This window comes from Loxodonta africana, chromosome 12 (genome assembly GCF_030014295.1).
Source record: "Loxodonta africana isolate mLoxAfr1 chromosome 12, mLoxAfr1.hap2, whole genome shotgun sequence".
Lineage (NCBI taxonomy): Eukaryota > Metazoa > Chordata > Mammalia > Proboscidea > Elephantidae > Loxodonta > Loxodonta africana.
The window spans coordinates 85,274,060-85,293,468 of NC_087353.1; the positions used below are offsets into that span (position 1 = coordinate 85,274,060).

General features: G+C 54.9%; 3 protein-coding genes across 5 annotated transcripts; all 3 read left to right on the top strand.

The window, feature by feature from the left end:
• Positions 1-1,610: 1,610 nt before the first annotated feature.
• Positions 1,611-8,751, top strand: MAPK3 (mitogen-activated protein kinase 3). The gene is made up of 9 exons (XM_064295795.1): positions 1,611-1,774; positions 2,853-3,035; positions 4,978-5,167; positions 5,805-5,921; positions 6,211-6,325; positions 6,679-6,810; positions 6,976-7,085; positions 7,181-7,335; positions 8,143-8,751. The coding sequence occupies exons 1-8, from the start codon at positions 1,611-1,613 to the stop codon at positions 7,301-7,303; spliced, it is 1,134 nt and encodes a 377-aa protein (XP_064151865.1). The 3' UTR covers positions 7,304-7,335; positions 8,143-8,751.
• A 125-nt stretch (positions 8,752-8,876) lies between these two features.
• On the top strand, positions 8,877-15,901 carry GDPD3 (glycerophosphodiester phosphodiesterase domain containing 3). Its single transcript, XM_010598496.3, has 10 exons — positions 8,877-9,514; positions 9,844-9,886; positions 10,129-10,264; positions 10,360-10,405; positions 10,555-10,673; positions 10,760-10,849; positions 11,202-11,335; positions 12,631-12,690; positions 12,796-12,847; positions 14,718-15,901. Exons 1-10 carry the CDS (start codon positions 9,376-9,378, stop codon positions 14,853-14,855), a joined length of 957 nt encoding a protein of 318 aa, XP_010596798.1. The 5' UTR covers positions 8,877-9,375; the 3' UTR covers positions 14,856-15,901.
• Positions 15,902-16,141: 240 nt separating this feature from the next.
• YPEL3 (yippee like 3) lies at positions 16,142-19,387 on the top strand. Of its 3 annotated transcripts, none has more exons than XM_010598497.2 (5): positions 16,142-16,267; positions 16,914-17,096; positions 17,200-17,243; positions 17,420-17,528; positions 18,903-19,387. In XM_010598497.2, the coding sequence occupies exons 2-5, from the start codon at positions 16,980-16,982 to the stop codon at positions 18,990-18,992; spliced, it is 360 nt and encodes a 119-aa protein (XP_010596799.1). In that variant the 5' UTR covers positions 16,142-16,267; positions 16,914-16,979; the 3' UTR covers positions 18,993-19,387. The 3 variants fall into 3 exon arrangements, with proteins under 3 accessions (XP_010596799.1, XP_023414682.1, XP_003418974.1); XM_023558914.2 differs by lacking the exon at positions 16,142-16,267 and adding an exon at positions 16,280-16,372; XM_003418926.4 differs by lacking the exon at positions 16,142-16,267 and having other exon boundaries at positions 16,379-17,096.
• The last annotated feature ends 22 nt before the right edge of the window (positions 19,388-19,409 follow it).

A 19,409-nucleotide genomic window follows, 5' to 3' on the forward strand; every position in this document is an offset into this window, starting at 1 on the left:
TGTCGGGAATCAGCAACTCATCCATCAGAGTTGGAGTGCCTGGCCGTGGGTCTAATGATGAGCAATTTCAGAATCCTAATTACGATTCCGTTTTGCCTTTTGGTCTGGAACGCATACAAGGATCTAAAAACATCCTTACTTACTGAAGCCTAGGAGATGTCTCCTTTTGTGAATCAGCTTCCAACGTATATTTTCAGTGTGAAATGAGGGAGGTGGACTGGATGCTCTGAGGGTCTTTTCTTCAGTTCTAACAGTCTGACTCTGAGGGACTAAGTACGGGATCAGAAAAAGCTTCTGCCTCCATATCAGGAGACATCATTTTGAGTCTCAGAGCTGTCATCACCGTGAGGTGACTGTTTACCCAAGTCAGTTAATCCTAGTCTCAGCTTCCCCATCTGTAAAACGTCATCTATTCAGTGCCAGGCACGGGGAGGGGGGCATGATACAGTAATGGACAGACATGGCCTCTGCTCATTCAGCTAAGAAAATCGGATGACACTTATATTTTAGAGTTGTCCTAAACTGAAATGATCCAAACATTCTGTAAACTGCAGTGTCTGGTACAGGTTCACGATGCTGATCTTGCCAGGGTTCCCATTTTGCCAAATCCAATGGCAACAAAAACGTTTCCAATTTTGCGGTTTTGGGGAAAATCCAGATAGTGTTATCTTAATCAAACCCAGTCACCTCTGCATGCGGCCTTCTTGCCTCTCTCCTGCCTCCCAAGTAAAAGTTGGCTGGGGTTATCTGTGCTCCGGGCACTAATCAAGCAGCAGACCGCCACTGCTGCAGTTGCTGGCAGAGGAGAGGTACCCACAGCCCACTTCCACAGGCTCTGTCGACAAGCCAGACGCTGGGAATCTGGACCCCTGGGTTCACCAGCTCTCACTTGAGCTGAATGGCTCCAGGTCACCAGGCCCGTCTGGAGGCAAGCCACATCTGTGATGAAGCCATCTTGCAGGGCTACTGTGAAATACCGAGGGGATCCCTTATCAGGGGCGAGCCTGGCCAAACGACAAGGGGCCGGCGAGGGTTCCATCTCGAACCCCTGGGCGCGCCTCGGCCGCAGCCCTTCCTTCGGGAAGTCGGCGACACGTCCCGGCTGCACCACACACCCGCTGGGCGGCTTCGGGACAAGTTCACCGGCCAGCCCTACTGGGCTCGTCTCTCCCCGGGGGGGGCGGTCCGGACCAGCCCTAAGACCGCCCCGTGGAGCCCGCGGGCGCCGAGGACCACAACGCCCGCAGGAGACAATCTGGGCGCGCTCAGGAGCGGACCACGTGACGCCCGCGGCCCAGCCTCGAGCTGCGCGGGAGCCAGGGGGCGGGGCGCCAGCGCGGGGCGGGGCGCCAGCGCGGGGCGGGGCGCCAGCGCGGGGCGGGGCGCCAGCGCGGGGCGGGGCGCCAGCGCGGGGCGGGGCGCCAGCGCGGGGCGGGGCGCCAGCGCGGGGCGGGGCGCCAGCGCGGGGCGGGGCGCCAGCGCGGGGCGGGGCGCCAGGGGTGGGGCGGGGGCGGGACCCGGCGCGGGCCGCTCCGCGGTGACAGGGCGGGCGGGAAGGGGCGGGGCCTCGGGCGCAGCCGCCGGGGGGAGGTGGGAGGGGAGGAGTGGAGATGGCGACGGCGGCGACTGAGGGGGGCGGGGAGCCCCGGGGAGCTGATGGGGTCTGCCTGGGGGTCCCGGGGGAAGTGGAGGTAGTAAAGGGGCAGCCGTTCGACGTGGGCCCTCGCTACTCGCAGCTGCAGTACATCGGCGAGGGCGCGTACGGCATGGTCAGGTGAGGGGGCGTCCCGGGGGGGGGCTGTTTAAGCGATCAGGGTGATTTAAGGGGAGGGGGCTCCAAGAGTCGGGGAGGAGAGGGGAAGGGGTGCTGAGTACTTCCTGAGATGTGGAGACTCGAGCGTCCCGAAGAGGCAGGGGACTGAGGAGGCTCGGGGAGCGTCCCGGGGAGGGGACCTTTGAGTGCCTTCTGGGGGAGGGGGCGCTGCGTGCGTTCCAGTGGGAGGGGGCTTGGAGGCCTTGAATGGATCACTCCATACTGAAGGGAGGGGCTTCTGAGTGTATCGAGGGGACCTGTGGGGACCTTGGGAGGAACGGGTGGAGACCCGGGGCCGAAGAGGTTAAGTGTTCTTGGGGAGGTAGTATCCTAAGGGGGAGTAAAGGACCTTCTTTGGAGAGAGGATGCCTGGGATTCTCCCACTGAGACTGTGCCAAAACAGTTTGGGAGAGAAGAGTAGCGCTTAGGGCTGGGCAGGGTGGGGCAGGGCTTTGGGCTGGGGGCCAGAGGCCCAGTGAGGGATGAGGGCCAGGAGTGCCTCCCTGCATCCTTTGGGAGGGGTCTGTGAACTCTCCCAGCCTCACCGGCGGCTCTGGGCTTCTGTTCCTGTAGGAACAGCTCTGCTGCCCAGGTACTTCACCCTGACACCAACCCCTGCCTTGTCCCTTCTTTCCAGCCCTTCCTATGGCCCCCTCCGTCTCACTGTATTTGCCTCATTGTATGTCCTCTATTCATCTCCATCCCTGGACCTGTCTGGAGTTCAGGGCGCACACCCTGTGGGAAGAGGAAGATGAAGGTTCAGGGCAACTAGAATGAAAGGGGGGTGAGAATAGGGGATGTCAGCGAGCGGTCAGCCTCTTCCTCCGTTTGTGAAGTCACCAAAGGGCTGCCTGGCTGGTCCCCTGCCTTCTCCCTAGAGATCCCAGGCCTCCCCAGCAGGAAGGAACCATCATTGTTTATGGCTTGACCAGAGCCCTCTCCTGCTCCCTTCCCTCCCTGCCAAGGCCTGGGTGGGGCTACCAGTCCTGGACTCCCCCTTTATAAGGCCACACCATCAACATCTCTCTGGCCCTCTCAGCTCAGCTTATGACCACGTGCGCAAGATTCGTGTGGCCATCAAGAAGATCAGCCCCTTTGAGCATCAGACCTACTGCCAGCGCACGCTGCGGGAGATCCAGATCTTGCTACGCTTCCGCCATGAGAATGTCATTGGCATCCGAGACATTCTGCGGGCACCCACCCTGGAAGCAATGCGGGACGTGTATCCTTCACCTCTGCCGGATGGCTGGCCAGGCGTGGCCTTGGAGCTGGGCTGGGGACAGCATTGGCATTCTTTCTGCTTCCTTCTTCCCTACCACCTTCCAGAACAAACCCAGTAAAAGAAACTTTCTGGCCCGAGAGGCCACACACAGAGTGTTAAAGGATTGGGGCCTTCATTGAATCCTGGCCTGCTGCAGCCAGGCCATGTAGCCTTGGGCTAGTCCCTTTTCTGCCCTGTGCCTCAGTAGGGGGCTGGGTGAGATAGTCTCTATGGGAGCTTTGTCTTCTGACATCTGCAGTTCTGTGACATGATCCAGCCTCTGCCCACAGTTGGTTCTTGCTTAACAGACTGATTCTTTGCTCTCTAGACCCCAGACTGGAAGGAAGGCAGGAAGGAAGAAAACTGCCTTTCCTTGAGGGCCTACTATGTGTCGAGAGCTGTGCCTGCAAGTGCTTTGATGGTTCTTATTCTCCCTCCCAACTGCCCTAAGAGATGGGCCTTGTGAGCTCTATTTCAAAGATGAGGAAAAGGAGACTCAGAAAGTCCAAAATCAAGTGCTTCTGTTGCTGCCTCTTCCCCTTCCCCAAATAAGAACTTGTCTTTTCTCTGGGATTTCCCTCTCAGAACCCCACCCAAGTCACCTCTGAACTTGAACCTTGCCCAGGGAGGGACAGCCTAACCTTTGTTGCCCTCCTCTGATATTGCTTTCCTGGTTTGTTGTCCACTTCCTGCCTGGCTGGATGGCTTCTGTTTTCAGCAGCTTATGATACCATCACCCCTTCTCCCATCCCAGACCACCACCCAAAGTAAATAAAAACCAAACCTGTTGCCATCGAGTTGATTCCAACTCAGCAACCTTGTAGAATAGGATAGAGCTGCCCCGTAGGGTTTCCAAAGAGTGGCTGGTGAATTCAAACTGCCAGTGTTTTGGTTAGCAGCCATAGCTCGCTGTAGCTCTTAACCACTGCATCACCAGGGCCCCAGCCTCCACCCAAGAGTGGGGATTTGCCCTGTAGAGTCTGCAGCCTCCACCACAGACTGGACAGGGAATCTCTGTGCTTACCCTGACTTGCTGTGTGACCTTAAGCCAGTCACTGCCTCTTGCTGGGCCTCCCCATCTCTAAAGCAGCAGGGTTGGTCCACATGTCCTCAGAAGGCCCTTTTGAGGCTGATTCTAAAAGATATTCAGTACTTATTCCTCCAGAGACAAGCCAAATGGCATTTATTTATATTTAATATTTGTTTTATCTTAAAATGTAAATGTACATTTATTCCTCAATCTTCTGATTTTTGGCCAACGACTCTTCTTTGAGTAGGAGTGTGCTGTTGGGAGTATCTCCTCATTTTTCTTGCGCAAACCATTCCCATCAGGCAGGAATTTAAAAATAAGCAAATATTTATTGCATGCCAGATGGTGTTCATGCATTATCTCATTTAACCCTCTCAACAGCCATGTGGCACGGACATTTATAATAGTTGATGTTTGCTGATTACTTACTATGTGTCAAACACTGGGCTGACTGTTTTACATGGGTTTTGTCATCCCGTCCTCACAACCACCCTCTAAAGAATAGTTATTTCCTTCATTTGCAGATGGGGAAATAGAGGCACAGACAGGTCAGAAAGCCAGTGAGTAGTAGAGTAGGGATTTCAGACTTTGGTATGTTAACTCCTACGCTGGTGCTCTGAACTGTGAAGTTCTCCCTTTCACAGTTTAGAGCCATAGAACACAACTGCCTTGCTCAGGGTCACCCAACTGAGATGTGAAGATGCCCCAAGCCCCACAGCTGAGTATGAGCCCTGTCTGGCTAACAATATGGGCTGGCAAATCTGAGTCCAAAGGGTCCCAACTGGAGGGGATGTGCAGTCTAGCTTATTCTCCTTAACCCAGTTCCTCCTGCTACCCCCGGCCTGGGGAGGGGTTCTCTGGTGCCACCCTCAGCTACATTGTACAGGACCTGATGGAGACAGACCTATACAAGTTGCTCAAAAGCCAGCAGCTGAGCAATGACCATGTCTGCTACTTCCTCTACCAGATCCTGCGGGGCCTCAAATATATCCACTCTGCCAATGTGCTGCACCGAGACCTAAAGCCCTCCAACCTGCTCATCAACACCACCTGTGACCTTAAGGTCAGGGGTTCGGGTGCTTCTCTAGGGGCTTCCAGGTGGCCCCATAAGCTAGAGCCAGCCTCCCCCTCTCTGCCTTTGGTTTCCTTGCCTCTATCAGGCACACGATTACTCTCCATATTTCTGAAGGATCTTGGACAAATGGTTCTCTGGGGTCCTCGTGGCCTGGGAGACATGTCTCTTTAGCCTTTGGAAGAATTTCTAGCTGACAGCTGGAAAAGAAGTAGGACTGCTTCAGGAGTGAGTTTCCCGTACCCAAAGGGCCAAAAGGCGTAGCAGAGTTCCTGGGAACTCCTTGGGGGCTAAGTCTGTCAGGGAAGGCTTCCTGGAGGAAGTGGGATTAGCAGAGGCATGGTGGCAGCAGTTTGTTTGCTACGCAGGGGGCCCCTCCCTGTGAAGGACTGGAGGCTGAGAGTTACCCTGCTTTCTGTTCACTAAGTAGTCTGCGCTAGGCAGGACTGTGCCCATCAGAAGGGGAACCATTTCCTTATTTGCACAAAGACGCAGTCTAGGTCAGCGGAAGCCCATTGTAGAGAGCATCCCAGGCAAGGGGAACAGCATGGGCAAAGGTGCAGCGATACAACTGCTTGAGCTGTGGAGGCCTTGAGCATCGAACTTAGCAGCCTGGGTTTGATTCCAGATCTGTGATTTTGGCCTGGCCCGGATTGCCGATCCTGAGCACGACCACACCGGGTTCTTGACAGAGTACGTGGCTACACGCTGGTACCGGGCACCAGAGATCATGCTCAACTCCAAGGTAGGGGGGCTGCCTACCGCTGCAGGGAGGGAACCAGGTCCTAGGAAGCCCTGGGCCACCTCCAAGCAAGGCACTGACCCCCATGATGCAGGTAGTTCCCCCCTGGGCACCATCTCATCACTCCAGCCCTTGGGCTTGGAAAGGAAGCTGAGTATTCAGTCCTCCAGGCCTCTGCCCTCTGCCTCCCTGGCCGGTGTTGGATCTAGGTTGGGGATGGTGGGTTGGCCCAGACAAGAAGGCCTTGTATTGAGGCTGGCTCAGGACCCCATCACTCTCTCCGCCTCCCCAGGGCTATACCAAGTCCATCGACATCTGGTCTGTGGGTTGCATCCTGGCTGAGATGCTCTCCAACCGGCCCATCTTCCCTGGCAAGCACTACCTGGACCAGCTCAACCACATTCTGAGTAAGGGGGCCCTGGTCGACTGAGTGGGAGGGAGATTAGCTTATCAGAAATGAGAATTCTTTAGGGTCGTTGAATCTGTAGGGTCACAACATGTTGAGCCCCTGTATCATCTCACAGTATTTCAAGGCAAAGGCAAGTCTAAACTGTACATTTAGGAAGTGCTAGAGCTGGAATTTGAGCCTAGGGTTTCCTGAATGCAGACCCTTTGCTTTTCACCCCAGGCAGAGGTGACTCTGTGAGGGCCTGGAGTCAATCACTGGGGGGAGGACGGGACTCTGGTTCTTAGCTCCTTGCCTTTTCTACTCCCAGGAGGGAGTAGAAATCTCTCACCAAGTCACCTGCGTCACCCATAGGTATTCTGGGCTCCCCATCCCAGGAAGACCTGAATTGTATCATCAACATGAAGGCCCGAAACTACCTACAGTCTCTGCCTGCCAAGACCAAGGTGGCCTGGGCCAAGCTCTTTCCCAAGTCAGACCCCAAAGGTGAGAGAGACTTGAGGACTGCTATCGGATAAAAACTGAGTGGAGACGGTGTGTGAGCCCAGCAGCTGTCTGAATAGACAGGCCCCAGGGTACTGAGAAGCAGAGTGATGCTTTGGGGAACTACTCAAGCTTGCCCTTTGACCTTTGACTCCTGCCCTTCCCTAGCGCTTGAACTGCTGGACCGGATGTTGACCTTTAACCCAAACAAACGGATCACAGTAGAGGAAGCACTGGCCCACCCCTACCTGGAGCAGTACTATGACCCCACAGATGAGGTGGGTCAGCTACCAGCAGCAAGACTGACAGGTAGGTGGGTGGGTGGGCATCCCCCAAGGGATAGCCTGAGCCCTTGCTGTCTTTGTCACCACAGCCGGTGGCCGAGGAACCCTTCACCTTTGACATGGAGCTGGATGATCTACCCAAGGAGCGACTGAAGGCACTCATCTTTCAGGAGACAGCCCGCTTCCAGCCTGAGGCACTAGAAGCCACTTAAACTGGACAGATGCCCCTGCTCCCTGGGGCTTGGTGAGTGCTCCCCACCAACACAGACCTACTCTGATACCGAGGTGTTCAGCACGCCTCCATACGGTCTCTCAAGCTTGCCTCACACCCATGATCCACATGTATGGTGGTAAGAGAAGGGCCCGGAGCCTGCTCGGGCCACAGAACTGTGGTGTATCCCATCCCCTTGCCTCCAGTCCCAAATGCTTCCCCGTTAACGCCCTGCATCCTCCAGCCCCAGTAGCCATTCCAGGCCCTCAGAGGTTATTGAGGGCCCCTCTCACCATCTGAGGAACAGAGCCAGGCTCTGACTCTCAGTGTGGACAGAGAGGCAGGTGGGGCAGTGGTTGCTCTGGGAGGAGCACCAGACCTCCTCACACCTCATGCTCAGGTCAGCAGTTCACACACCGTTGGGGAACCCTGCTGATCCTACGTCCACCCCTGCTGCACTCTCCTCCCTCCAGTCTCCTTCCTGCCTTTCACCAGCTGTGGCCTGGGTTCAGACCCCAGCTCTGCCACATAAGAGCTGCATCATCTTGTAGAAGACGCACCTCAGTTTCCTAGAGACCATTCTAATAAGGAGAGCAAACGCTTCATAGTACTAAGCACTATCATAAGAGGCTGACATATATTAACTAATCCTAATCCTCACAGCAGCGCCTTGAGATAGGTTCTGTTATTATCCCCATTTTACAGATGAGGAAACTGAGATACAGAGAGGCTAAATATCTACCCAGCTGTGAGAAGGAAATGGGAAGAATTGAGGTCAGGGCTCTGACAGGTTCTGTCGTGGGTACTCATGGTTCCTTTCCTGCCTGCCTTTTCATTTAGGCCCTGCCACCTGCCTGCCCCTCCCCTGCTGGACTCTTAGAAAATGGACACTGCCCAGCCCAGACCCTGGCAGCCCCGGCCAGGGCAGAGGGCGGGCCTGGCCACCTCTCCCTGTGCTTGGACTTCCTGCTTCAGGCAGACCAAGACCTTTTTCCCTTTCTCCCTTTTTCCCCCCCAGGGCCTGAGGGACTCAGGTAACCCCAAAGCAAACTGCCCTCCACCTTGCTCTGCCTGCACTTACCCCAGCTATCTCAGTCTCTGGTAGTTCTGGAATCAGGGGGACCTGACTGCCCCCAGCACTTACTAAGGGGTGGCGAGGGGGTGGGGGCACTGAGTAGGGACTTCTGGCTAGCCTTGCTCCACTCACCTCATCAAAACCCCACCCCGTTTTCCCTGAGGAACATTCCTAAGTCTCAAGGGCTAGTATCCCTGAGGAGCAGGGCCCAGGCCTCAGCCCCCTCCCCCGCAAAGCTGCCACATTTAACGCCCTGCTGCTTCTGTGTGTGGGTGATCAGAAGTGGAGGTGGGGGCACATGGCGAGCCCGGTGCCCCCTGCCCACCTCCCTGTGCCTGTATCTAATATATAAATATAGAGATGTGTACACGGATGACCCTGGCTCTGTCTGTTCGCCGATGTCCCTGACCCTACTAGTGCCCAAGCCTCTTCCCAGTTGTGATTTTACCCAGCCTTGGTGACCTTTGGTGGCTCACCATCATCCTACCCATCTGGCCAGGTGTAAGGAATTCCAGACTCTTGGAAAGAGTGGGGTCAGTTTTCCCCTTAGTCACCGTCCTTGTCCCCTCCAATGACTTCCTGTCTAACTGGCTAGGGGTGACTTGGGGGTGACTCAGGTACACCCTACACAGCCCCAGATTCTTTGGAAGTTGCAATGGCAGATGTGTTTCCTGGCCATAAGCACCAGTGGGAGGGGGGAAGATGGCAGCAGACCTGGTGGTGGGGACTTCATTCTCCCAATGTGCCTGAGGATAGAGGTATGCTGGGGCCTGTGAGGCGTCTATGGGTGTGAGACTCAGGCTGCCTCTACAGCTCCCTCTACCCCAGCCCTAGCCTGCAGCCTGGCCCCGAGCCAGCAGCAGGCTCAGCAGGTCCCAGGGGCGTGGTGGCGGCCAGTGGTAGAGCCAGCCTACACCAGCCAGGCAGGCAGCAAGGCAGCACAGTCGGTCAGGGACATAGAGCTCTCAGCAACCAGAGCCCTGAGCTGCAGTGCAGCCATGAGCCCTCTGCTGTACTATGCCCTGCCCGCCCTGGGTGGCTACATCATGCTCTCCATCTTCTTTCTGCGCCGGCCACGCCTACTGCACACACCTTGGGTTCCAGCCTTCTGTCCCCGCCTGGGGGCCCACCGAGGAGGTGAGCTGGGCTGGGGTGGGAGGGGGGTTGGGGCAATAGCAGTTGAGGGTGGAGCAGGGGTAGCAAGACAGGTGCCAGGGTGGATAGGAGAGAGTAGGTCTCCAGGACAGGATTCTAGAAGGGGGTCAGCTAGCTTCCAAAGTAGGAGGAGAGAGCGAGGGCAGGACATGGAATAGGCAAGAAGTACCTGTGTGGACTGGGGGTGATGAGGCAGGGGATCCGAGGCGAAGGAAGGAAGAAGGCCAGAAAGGGGGAATGTCGAGTGAAAAGGTCAGGGCCAGGCTCCTGGACCCCAGACCTCAGGGACCCACTCCGGCTGCCCCACCCAGGATCTGGAGAGAGGCTGGAGAACACCATGGAGGCCATGGAGAAGTGAGTGTGTCTGCCCTTGACCCACAGTTGCCCTGTAAGGTTGTGCCGGTTGTACATGACAGGACACCAGGGGGTCATTTACTGCCGTGTTTGGGTGACCAGAGCACCCTGGAGTGGTACAGTGTACAACCTGCACATCCCGCCTTGCCCTGTGCCCCCATCTTACCCCCAAACCTCCCTCAGACCGTGCAGTTTGGCCCCATCCCCCATTCCCTGCTCCCCACTGACCTTTACTCCCACAGCGCCATGGCCCTGAGAGCCGACTTCTTAGAGCTGGACTGCCAGCTGACAAAGGATGGTGTGGTGGTGGTATCCCATGACAAGAACCTGTTACGCCAGTCGGGCCTGAACAAAGAAGTGAGCAGCCTGGACTTTGAGGTGGGCTTTATCCCAGCCCCCACGCCACATCCCAGAGAGTTGCCACACCTCCATTCCTGCCTCCTAGTGACATCCTCCCTGCTCTCTCCCCTCAGAACCTGCCTCTCTACAAGGAGGAGCTGGAGGTTTACTTCTCACCTGGTGAGAGCCTGGACTGTGACCTCTGGGCAGAGCTGAGCCTGAATGGGGCAATAGCTTCAACTTCCTGCCTTCTTTTCTCCTCTGGGCTGCCATCCCATGATCCCCCTCACCACCAATCCTTCCCTGATTCCTCTTCCCACATCCCACAGGCCACTTTGCTCACGGGTCAGACAGGCACATGGTGCGCCTGGAGGACCTGTTCCGGAGGTTCCCTCGGACACCCATGAGCGTGGAGGTCAAAGGGGAGAACGAAGAGCTCATTCACAAGGTGGCACTGTGGCTGGGGGTTGGAGCTCCAGGCAGTGGAGAGAGACCTGGCTCTCCTCTTTACTGCCTGCTCCCCCCCACTGCCAGATAGCAGGCCTGGTGAGGTGCTTTGACCGCAGCGAGATCACCGTCTGGGCCTCGGAGAAGAGCTCAGTGATGCAGAAGTGCAAGGCTGCTGTGAGGCTGCTTTCCCTCCCTGCGCCTGGTTTCCCTGCAGCCTCTCCTCCCAGGAGCTGGAATCCAGCCCAGCCTGAGGGGTCTAGACCTGAGGCATCTGGGAGGATTCTGGGGGAATGGGTCTCAAAGGGGAGGATGTAGAGAGGTGAGGTATGGAGGAAAGTGTGAGCAAAGGTGTGAAGATGGGAATGATGGGAACGAGGAGGCTGTACTGAGCCAGGTGTGGCTTTGATCCCACAGGTAGCAGGGAGCCCCTGAATGTCCAAGGCTGTTCCCCCTGCACCCTGAGCATCCGTTCCTCTTTCCCAGGAGCAGACTGACCCTTTTCGTACTTCTTCCCTTTTCTCTCCAGAACCCTGAGATGCCCTTCTCCTTCACGCTAAGCCGAGCATTTTGGATGCTGCTGCTCTATTACGTGGGACTGCTGCCCTTCATCCCAATCCCTGAGAAGTTCGTCTTCTCATTCCTGCCCACCATCATCAACAGGTACTGGCGTTTGGGGGCAGGGGATGGGACCCTTGGAGATCCCTCTGGTCTAACCCCATTGCTCAGGGTCCTCTCAGCCTGGCTGTGGAAGAGGAGACTCTGGCTCCCCAGCTCCTTGGCTTCCCTCAAACCTAACTCCAAGGTCTTTTTAAAACAGTGGCTCTTACCGAGCATTCACAAAAATGAAGGGAGCCATGAGCCCCCTGAAATTATATGCAAATGTGTATTGATGTAGAGTTTTAGGGGAAAGGGTTTGCTTATTGTTCATTCAACAGATATGTACTCTGTTGTCATTCATCCTACTCTATGCCAGGTGCAGTTAGTTACATTAGTAAATAAGACCAACGTGGGGCGGGGAGGCCCTTGGTGAGCTTACACTCTGGCTGGGAAGACAGTCATTAATTTCAGCAGCACTCTTGTCAGATTCTCAAAAGAAAAAGGCAAGCCATTTCCTGCTAGTAGACAAGGATTAACAAAGTAACAGCCACATAAGGAGCTGAGTAAAGTATCAGGGATTTGGATACTTCCTGGTTCTCAAATCCAGCCTCTGCCCTTTGCTTCCTGAGAAGTCGTCCCCAGTGGCTTTCTCCTCCCTCTTGTCCTGAGGGAGGCTCCTCAGCCAGCCCCCACAATCCTTAGCTACAGGGAGATCATTACAGCACAAAACTTTTTCTGCAGGATTTGCAAATTATTTGTACATTGTTTAGCTTAATTGAGCTTTAAGCACCCCCAGGAGGTATAGGAATCATGACCCCCATGGTACTCATGGAGAATTTGAGACTCAGAGAGGCTCTGTGACTTGCCCAAGGTCACACAGCTGGAAGTACAGGCTTGTCTTGGTTCTGGCTCCAAAGGCTGCCCTGGAAATTGTAAAAAGAGTATCTGAAGTCCTCCCTGGAGCAGAACAGTTAGGGGCAAGTAGCCAACTCATTAAGCCCTGTCAGGTCTCAATAAATTGATTGGGCCCAACCAGGAGAATATCCAGACTGAGTGTCCAGCTTCTGAATCAAACTGGGTTCTGGTCTTGGCCCCACCACTCACTTGCTGTGTGACCTCAGGCAAGTTACTTTAGCTCTCTGAGACTGTTTCCTCAAAATGATGAGGGGAGGGGCACACGCTGACATCAAAGTGTGGATTCAAAGATACCGGAGTAGGATCTTGCCGAACGATGGGCAAATTGTTCATCTGGGTGACCGCTAGGGTTCTTCTGGAGGGTCCAGGGTCACACTGGTCAGGGGGTCACTACTACCCAACCCCATCCCATGTGGCTGACCTCCAACACTTTCTGTCCACAGGACCTACTTCCCATTTTCCTGCCCTGGGCTGAACCAGTTGGCGGCTATGGTTTCAAAATGGTGAGGTGGGCAAGAAGGTTGGGTTGAGTATTCCCCATAGAGACCCACTACAATCCTCCTCCTTTGACCCCTCGCATCATCACCCTTGCCACCTCCTCCCCCCAGGTTCATCATGAGAAAAAGCCTGATCCGACACTTGGAGGGGCGAGGGATACAGGTAGGACCTGATTATCACTCCCGCTCAGCAAGCAGGTGATTCAAGGCATTGGGCCTGGCAGCTGAGGTCCAGTCACAGCTCTGCCACTAACTAACTGGGTCATTTGGGCAGGTCACTTTACCTTCCGAGTCAGTTTCTTCATCTGTAGAATTGGGATGATGGTAGTATTAGCTCTTTGGGATATGTAACTAGTACTGAATAAGGGCTTGATAAATGTTAAGGTGATGATGTATTGAACCTACTATGCTGATCCCTGATGAGCTGACTGGAGAAAGGCCGGAGAAGGGGGAAACCAGGCCCAGCCAACCCCTTCCCCCTCACCTGAGCATCTACTTTGACCAAGTCATTCAGTTAGCAAACCTCTGTTAAGCATGTACTATGTTCTCGGCACTGTGGTACTGGGGATTGAGCCAAAAAAAAAAACCAAACCAAACCCAACCCATTGCTGTAGAGTTGATTCCAACTCATCGTGACCCTATAGGACAGAGTGGAACTGCCCCACAGGGTTTTCAAGGAGCACCTGGTAGATTTGAACTGCTAACCTTTTGGTTAACAGCTGTAGCTCTTAACCACAGCAACACCAGGGTTTCCAGCGGATTGAGCAGGGAACTTAAAATGAAGAGTAAAGAAATGAAGCAAGCCATCACAAGGCAATGAGTGGACAGAAAGGAAACAGTGTCGTGGTCTTCGGGGTCAGGGAGGGCCTTCCTGAAGGAGTGAGGTGTGAGCAGCCACATGAAAGGTGAGAGGAAGCTAACTCATAGAGAAGGAAAGGAAGAACATTTCAGGCAGAACGCTTAGCATGTGGGAAGGCTGGAGGAGCTGGAGAACACCGTGGTCAGAGGAACTGAGGGGTTCCATAGGGCTGCAGCCTGGAGGAAGTGGCATAAGCTGAGCTGGAAACGGCAGCAGAAGCTGAGGCAGGCAGGCCCTGTGAACCTCAATAAGGAGCTTGGACTTCAGCCCAAAGGGAAAGGAAGCTTTTGAGGGTCTTAAAAAACAGAGGAGAGAACTGATCCTACTTAGGTTTGTCGAGGTGAGGGTTATTCTGGCCACTGTGTGGAGAGGAGATTGTGGGGGACAGTATGGAATCAGAGAGCCCCTTAGGAAGCTGCTGCTGCCACTGATAGGACTTGGGCCTGGGTGGCAGCAGTGGGGATGGATGGAAGAGTTAACTCACAAAGAGGCCAGGACTGGGCTGCTGATTGGATGTGGGGGAGAGGGAGGGACGGGAATGACAAAGCTCTTTCAGATGAGCGCTCTCACTTCAGGGATCGTCACCACAATTCTGTCAGATTGACGATCACCCTCATTTGTCAAATTAAGAAAGCGGGAGGCCTGGTGACTTGCCTGGGTTAAAAATACCGTCTTCACCTACCTCATTGCCCACTGGGAAGCAGTGGCATGCTGGTAGATGCTCAAAAGCCGGCTCTCCGGGATTTGAAAAAAAAAAAAGGTGGGGGGAGGGGGCCTGATTTGAGCCAATTTCCCTGGTGTAAATACTCACACCTTTGGTCAATTTCAAGCTACCAAGTCACTGAATGCAGAGTTGGGAAGTGATGTGTGTAGCATTGCCACCATCCAGATTCAACAGACGTAAATAACCTCAGAACACTGGTAATAGCAAAACGTTTAGGGAAACGATGCGTTTGAGGTATTTATTATCTTTGGTTTTAGTAGACTTTATTTAATTATAAGTTCATATCATTTCATTTTTAATAGCAGCTGTGTTTAATAACCAGTTTACAAAATGCCTGAAAACTTATCAGCTCCAGCATTCCACGACTAGGAGGGCTCCACAGAGGAGGAGAAAAAGCCATGTTCCAGGTAAAGTCGTTTGGAACCTACAAGCCCTTTCCTCCCTGCTTAGGTGATATTTTGGTGCCTTAACGAAGAGTCGGATTTTGACGTGGCCTTCGGCCTGGGGGCCACTGGCGTCATAACCGATTATCCCACAGCCCTGAGGCGCTATCTGGACAACCACAGAACAGCTGCTCGGGCCTCCTAAGCTCGAAGGCCCTCCCTGTGTCCTTTGTTTCTCCTTCCCAATAAATATTTTCTTTTTAGTCATGTGTTTGTGCTTGGGGAGGGGATCCTGGAAGACTGTAAAGATGGTTGCTGGACAGGGGAAACGAAGGCCTGGGGCCAGAGCCTGGGGCTCTAACCAGCTTGACCCACTGGTTCCACTACATTCCAGACCCAGTGTAATGCCACACCCTGTGCCACTCTGGCCTCCACTCTTCCTCAAGAATGTCCCTTGCAGGGCCAACCCAGGTGTCCTGGCCCCCAGCCCCTTTTATTGAGAGCCACAGATGATGGTCCCATTCTCCTGAGGCCATTAAGAGCTCCAGACACACAGCAAGGGACTTGCTCTCCCATGTCCTGCCCCTGTGGGCCTCCTCGCTGGGCTGCAGAGGATGGACATGAGTGGGACAGCCGAGTTCACAGCACCCATCTACTGCTTCAGCAGTTCCAACCTTCCACTCCAGAAAGCCTGTCTTCCCAGGTGCTCAGGCTTCCAGAAGTTAGCCCTCCCCAGCCTTGGTACCTTAGTCATTTATCCATTCGCATATTTCACAAACATCAGCTGTCTCTAGGGTAGGCTGGGTACTGGGGCCCCAGCTGTAAAAAGGCAAGTTTAGCATGGCAGACATGCTTAAACAGACGTCATCAACTGAATTCAGAGGGGGCACTCAACCCAGGGGTCTGGGCATCAGAGGAGACTGCCTGGAGGAGATGACGCTGGACAATAGGAATTTGCCTGTTCCCAGGATCTGGCTCCCAGACAGGCACCTTTAAGCTCTTCCATTCTAAGTGAACTGAGCCTGCTCCTAGTGCTATGGCAGAAACTATGGAATCAGACCAAAGTGAGAATCCGAATCATAATCCTGGGAGACTTGCTAAACATCTCTGGGCCTGGATTCCTCGGTTAAATGGGAACAATAGTAGAAACTGCCTCATAGGATATACTGCAGGGATTAAAAGAATGAGGTGCAATCGGTGGGAAACTATTATTTGCAGGGTGCATGAGTCCAACCACTCTCTCCCTCCTGATCATTGCTCCTTAAAGGACCACCCAGGCCCGGGGCGCTGCGGGCCCACGGGTTTGTCTGCCGGCCACAGCCGCATTTCCGGGCCGGCCAGAGTCCGGAGCAGGAGGAAGGGCAGCCCGGGCCTGCGCTGGCCGCCCGATGACGCGCCCCCTCATTTGCATGCTGCACGCCGATTGGCCACGGCGGCCGCCGGGACAAGAGGCCGGCCCCCTCCCCCTCCCGCCGCATCGGCGGCAGCAGCTGGTCTCGGTGTAAACAAGTCGCGGCGGCTGCGAACCCGGGCCGGGGGGACGGCGCCCGCTAGGAGCGCCCCCCACTCCTAAGCCAAGCCACCCCGGCGGACCGGGCCCTCGCGTGCCCAGGCGAGGTGAGGCCCCGCGCCCCCGCCCAGCCGACGAGGACTGCCCCTTCTCCCGGCGCCCGCTCCCAAAGCCCCCCCCCCCCGCGCCCCAGGTGAGCTCCGGGGTCTCAGGTAAGGCTCCGGGATGCAGGTAAGATCCCCTCGGCGTACGTAAGGCCTCAGCGCCCCCAGGTAAGAGCCCCTCCCCTTCTAGATGACCCTCCACCTTCAGTGAGGCCTCCTGCCACCTTTAGGTGAGGGACCCTCTCCCCAGGTGAACTCCCTGTATCTTAAGTGAAGCCCCTGCTACAGTCCAAATGAGGTCCCGAGGACCACGTAGTTTTAAACCTCCCATGCTCCCCCTAAATTGGGAACTGACAGCCCATGCACTCTAAAGCCCCTTCCTCCAGCTTCAGCTGCCAGGCCAGCAGTGGTGAGGCCAGACGCAAGTGGGTGACTCACCTTGGGCTCCTCCTAGCCTCAGTTTCTCCACTGATGCAACCTGAAGCCTCCTCAATCAGTCAAAACTGAGACGACTCTGGCCCCTGGGGAGGCTACTGGCTCTGGGGAGAGGAGACAGCAGCCAAGTGTGACAGAGAGAGTCCCCATGGCCCTGGGCGTGCCTACGTGTGTGTCTCAGGGCCTGACAGCCCATTCCCTCCCTCCCTGGCAGGCACTGGGCTCCCTCTGCTCCCCGTGGGCCGCTCCCCGCGTGGGGCCACTGCCCCCGGCCCCCGCCATGGTGCGGATTTCAAAACCCAAGACGTTTCAGGCCTACTTAGATGATTGTCACCGGAGGTATAGCTGTGCCCATTGCCGAGCTCACCTGGCCAACCACGACGACCTCATCTCCAAGGTAACCAGGCCACAGGTGGGGCTGCAATGGGAGACTGGTGGGGCTGCTTGGCAGCTCCCCACCAGTCACCCTGACCCCTTCCTCTCTTCTTCCCACCCTTTAGTCCTTCCAGGGCAGTCAGGGGCGTGCCTACCTTTTCAACTCTGTGTGAGTATTCAGCCTCCCTCATCTTTTTCCCTGACCTCTGCTGTGACCTGTGACCCCTGGCATCATGCTGAGGCTCCCAGAGTCCCCTGATTGAGGCAGCAACCTATGACCACCTTTCACTGGAGGGAGGCTTATGATGGTGGGACCCTCCCTGGGACTGCCCTATGTCCCCACAGGGTGAATGTGGGCTGCGGGCCAGCCGAGGAGCGGGTGCTGCTGACAGGCCTCCATGCTGTCGCTGACATCCACTGCGAGAACTGCAAGACCACTTTGGGCTGGAAATATGTGAGTTAGTGACCTCTGACCCCAGGCTAGCCTCTGACCTGACCACATCACCTCCTCCTCACAATCAATCATTTGGTGATCTTTCAAAGTGCACAGGCCTAGCTCATACAAGTCTGCTTTTTGATCCCCTGACCATGTTCTGTTCTTCTCTCATATCCTGCAAGGGCTTTTAGGAATTTTCTTAATTCATCCCTTCCCTCACAGGCCCTAGCATCCTCATTTTAGAAATGAGGATATAATCAGAGTCACTGTTTATTGAATGCTCATGTGCCGTGTGTTTGGGATGTATTATCTCAGTCATTACAACAGTCCTTCAGGTAGAGTCTATTATTACCTCCATTTTACAGAAGAAGAAATGGAGGCCCAGAGGTGTTAGGTAATTCGCCTACGGTCATACGACTGGTACATTGCCCAATAGGGACCAGAATCCTAATTTGTTTTTTTTCCAAACCTGTGACCACCAGATTATACTGTTATTCAGAGGGTCAGAGAGGTTGTCCAAGACCTCACAGCAACATGGAGCTTGGTTGGGTCTCTTCTTCCACTGTCCTAATTGCCACTGCTACTGTCCAGGGTCTGATTTCACTACCCTGAGTCTCATTTCCTTATCTAGCATTTGAGGATAAAGCCACCGCCTGGCACCCGAGGTTGTTTGGGGGATCTGATTAGATGCAGTAAAGGAAGATGGTCTTAGGAAACTGCAGGAGACAGGATTTCTCAGGCATGGCCTGGAGCTGCAGTGTCTCTGTGAGGTGTGTGCCCCAGGCAGAGACAGACATACAGCCCTGGCCTGAGTTCACCCCGGCCCTGTTATAGATTTACTGTGTGTACCTGGGCAGGTGCTTGACCTCTCTGGGCCTCTGTTAAATAAAGAGGTGGCCTAGTCCAGAGTTCAGAAACTCAGGTGCCTGCAGGGCCAAATAGAAACCCTAGATTTGGAAAAGTGGTAACATAGATCTAGGGAAGGGGAAGTCTATGGCAAACTGGAGTAAGCATGGCTTGCCTATATTTTAGTATTTTAAATTATTTTTATCGAACTCTGCTCGCCAAACAAAACACATGGATAGGCCAAAATTGGCCCATGGGCCACCAGTTTGCCACTCCTGGCTTATGAAATCTTTTAGACACTTCATATCCTCTCTGTTGGAGCCAACATTATTAGTAAAAAGTGCCCGCGATCTAGTGAGTTCTACCCCATAGTGAGAAACTTGGCCCTGTCATCTACTAGCCGTGTGACCGCAGGCAGTGGCTTGGCTTCTCTGGGTAACAGTTTCCTAAATATGTAAAATGAGGCCAATCATGACCCCTGTTCCAGCACTTGTCCCTTGGTAAGGCTGTTGCTTCAGGGGTGACTGGTCCCTCCTCTCCTTTCAGGAACAGGCCTTCGAGAGCAGCCAGAAGTACAAAGAGGGGAAGTACATCATTGAACTCAACCACATGATTAAGGACAATGGCTGGGACTGACTGATCCCTGCTCCTGACGCATGTGGCTCCAGCCCGGCCTGGCAGCCGGGGGGCGCCACTGGCCTCCCTCCTTGCCAAGGGCACTCTGGCCCCTCAGAGCCCCTGCAGAGGAAGGACCCAGCTCCTGTACATATATTTTATTGCATGCACTGTGACCTTGGGGGGAAAATCAGAAGGGGGACTGTGCCTCCACCTCTCCTGCGATCTGGCTGGCTTGGATCTCGTTTTTAAATCCTTTCAACCCTGGCTGCCCTATAGATATGGCCTGAGTGCTGCTCTCTAGGCCCTAGTGCCCCGTAAACTTCTCATCCCACTCGCCCCTCTTACCCCACGCGTGTCAGCACCCCTCATTCTGTAGCGTTTGTAAATAATAAAACAATGACGTGGAGACTGTCCCAGGCTCACGTGGAATCCGAG

Bases quoted from the DNA above. Each gene is read 5' to 3' on its own strand.
- MAPK3 (XM_064295795.1), top strand. From the start codon at position 1,611: ATGGCGACGGCGGCGACTGAGGGGGGCGGGGAGCCCCGGGGAGCTGAT. The intron at 1,775-2,852 runs GTGAGGGGGCGT...TGGCCCTCTCAG, and splicing joins GGCGCGTACGGCATGGTCAG to CTCAGCTTATGACCACGTGC. The intron at 3,036-4,977 runs GTATCCTTCACC...TGCCACCCTCAG, and splicing joins CTGGAAGCAATGCGGGACGT to CTACATTGTACAGGACCTGA.
- GDPD3 (XM_010598496.3), top strand. From the start codon at position 9,376: ATGAGCCCTCTGCTGTACTATGCCCTGCCCGCCCTGGGTGGCTACATC. The intron at 9,515-9,843 runs GTGAGCTGGGCT...TGCCCCACCCAG, and splicing joins CCTGGGGGCCCACCGAGGAG to GATCTGGAGAGAGGCTGGAG. The intron at 10,850-11,201 runs GTGAGGCTGCTT...TTTTCTCTCCAG, and splicing joins TGCAGAAGTGCAAGGCTGCT to AACCCTGAGATGCCCTTCTC.
- YPEL3 (XM_003418926.4), top strand. From the start codon at position 16,848: ATGGCCCTGGGCGTGCCTACGTGTGTGTCTCAGGGCCTGACAGCCCAT. The intron at 17,097-17,199 runs GTAACCAGGCCA...CCCACCCTTTAG, and splicing joins ACGACGACCTCATCTCCAAG to TCCTTCCAGGGCAGTCAGGG. The intron at 17,244-17,419 runs GTGAGTATTCAG...ATGTCCCCACAG, and splicing joins GCCTACCTTTTCAACTCTGT to GGTGAATGTGGGCTGCGGGC.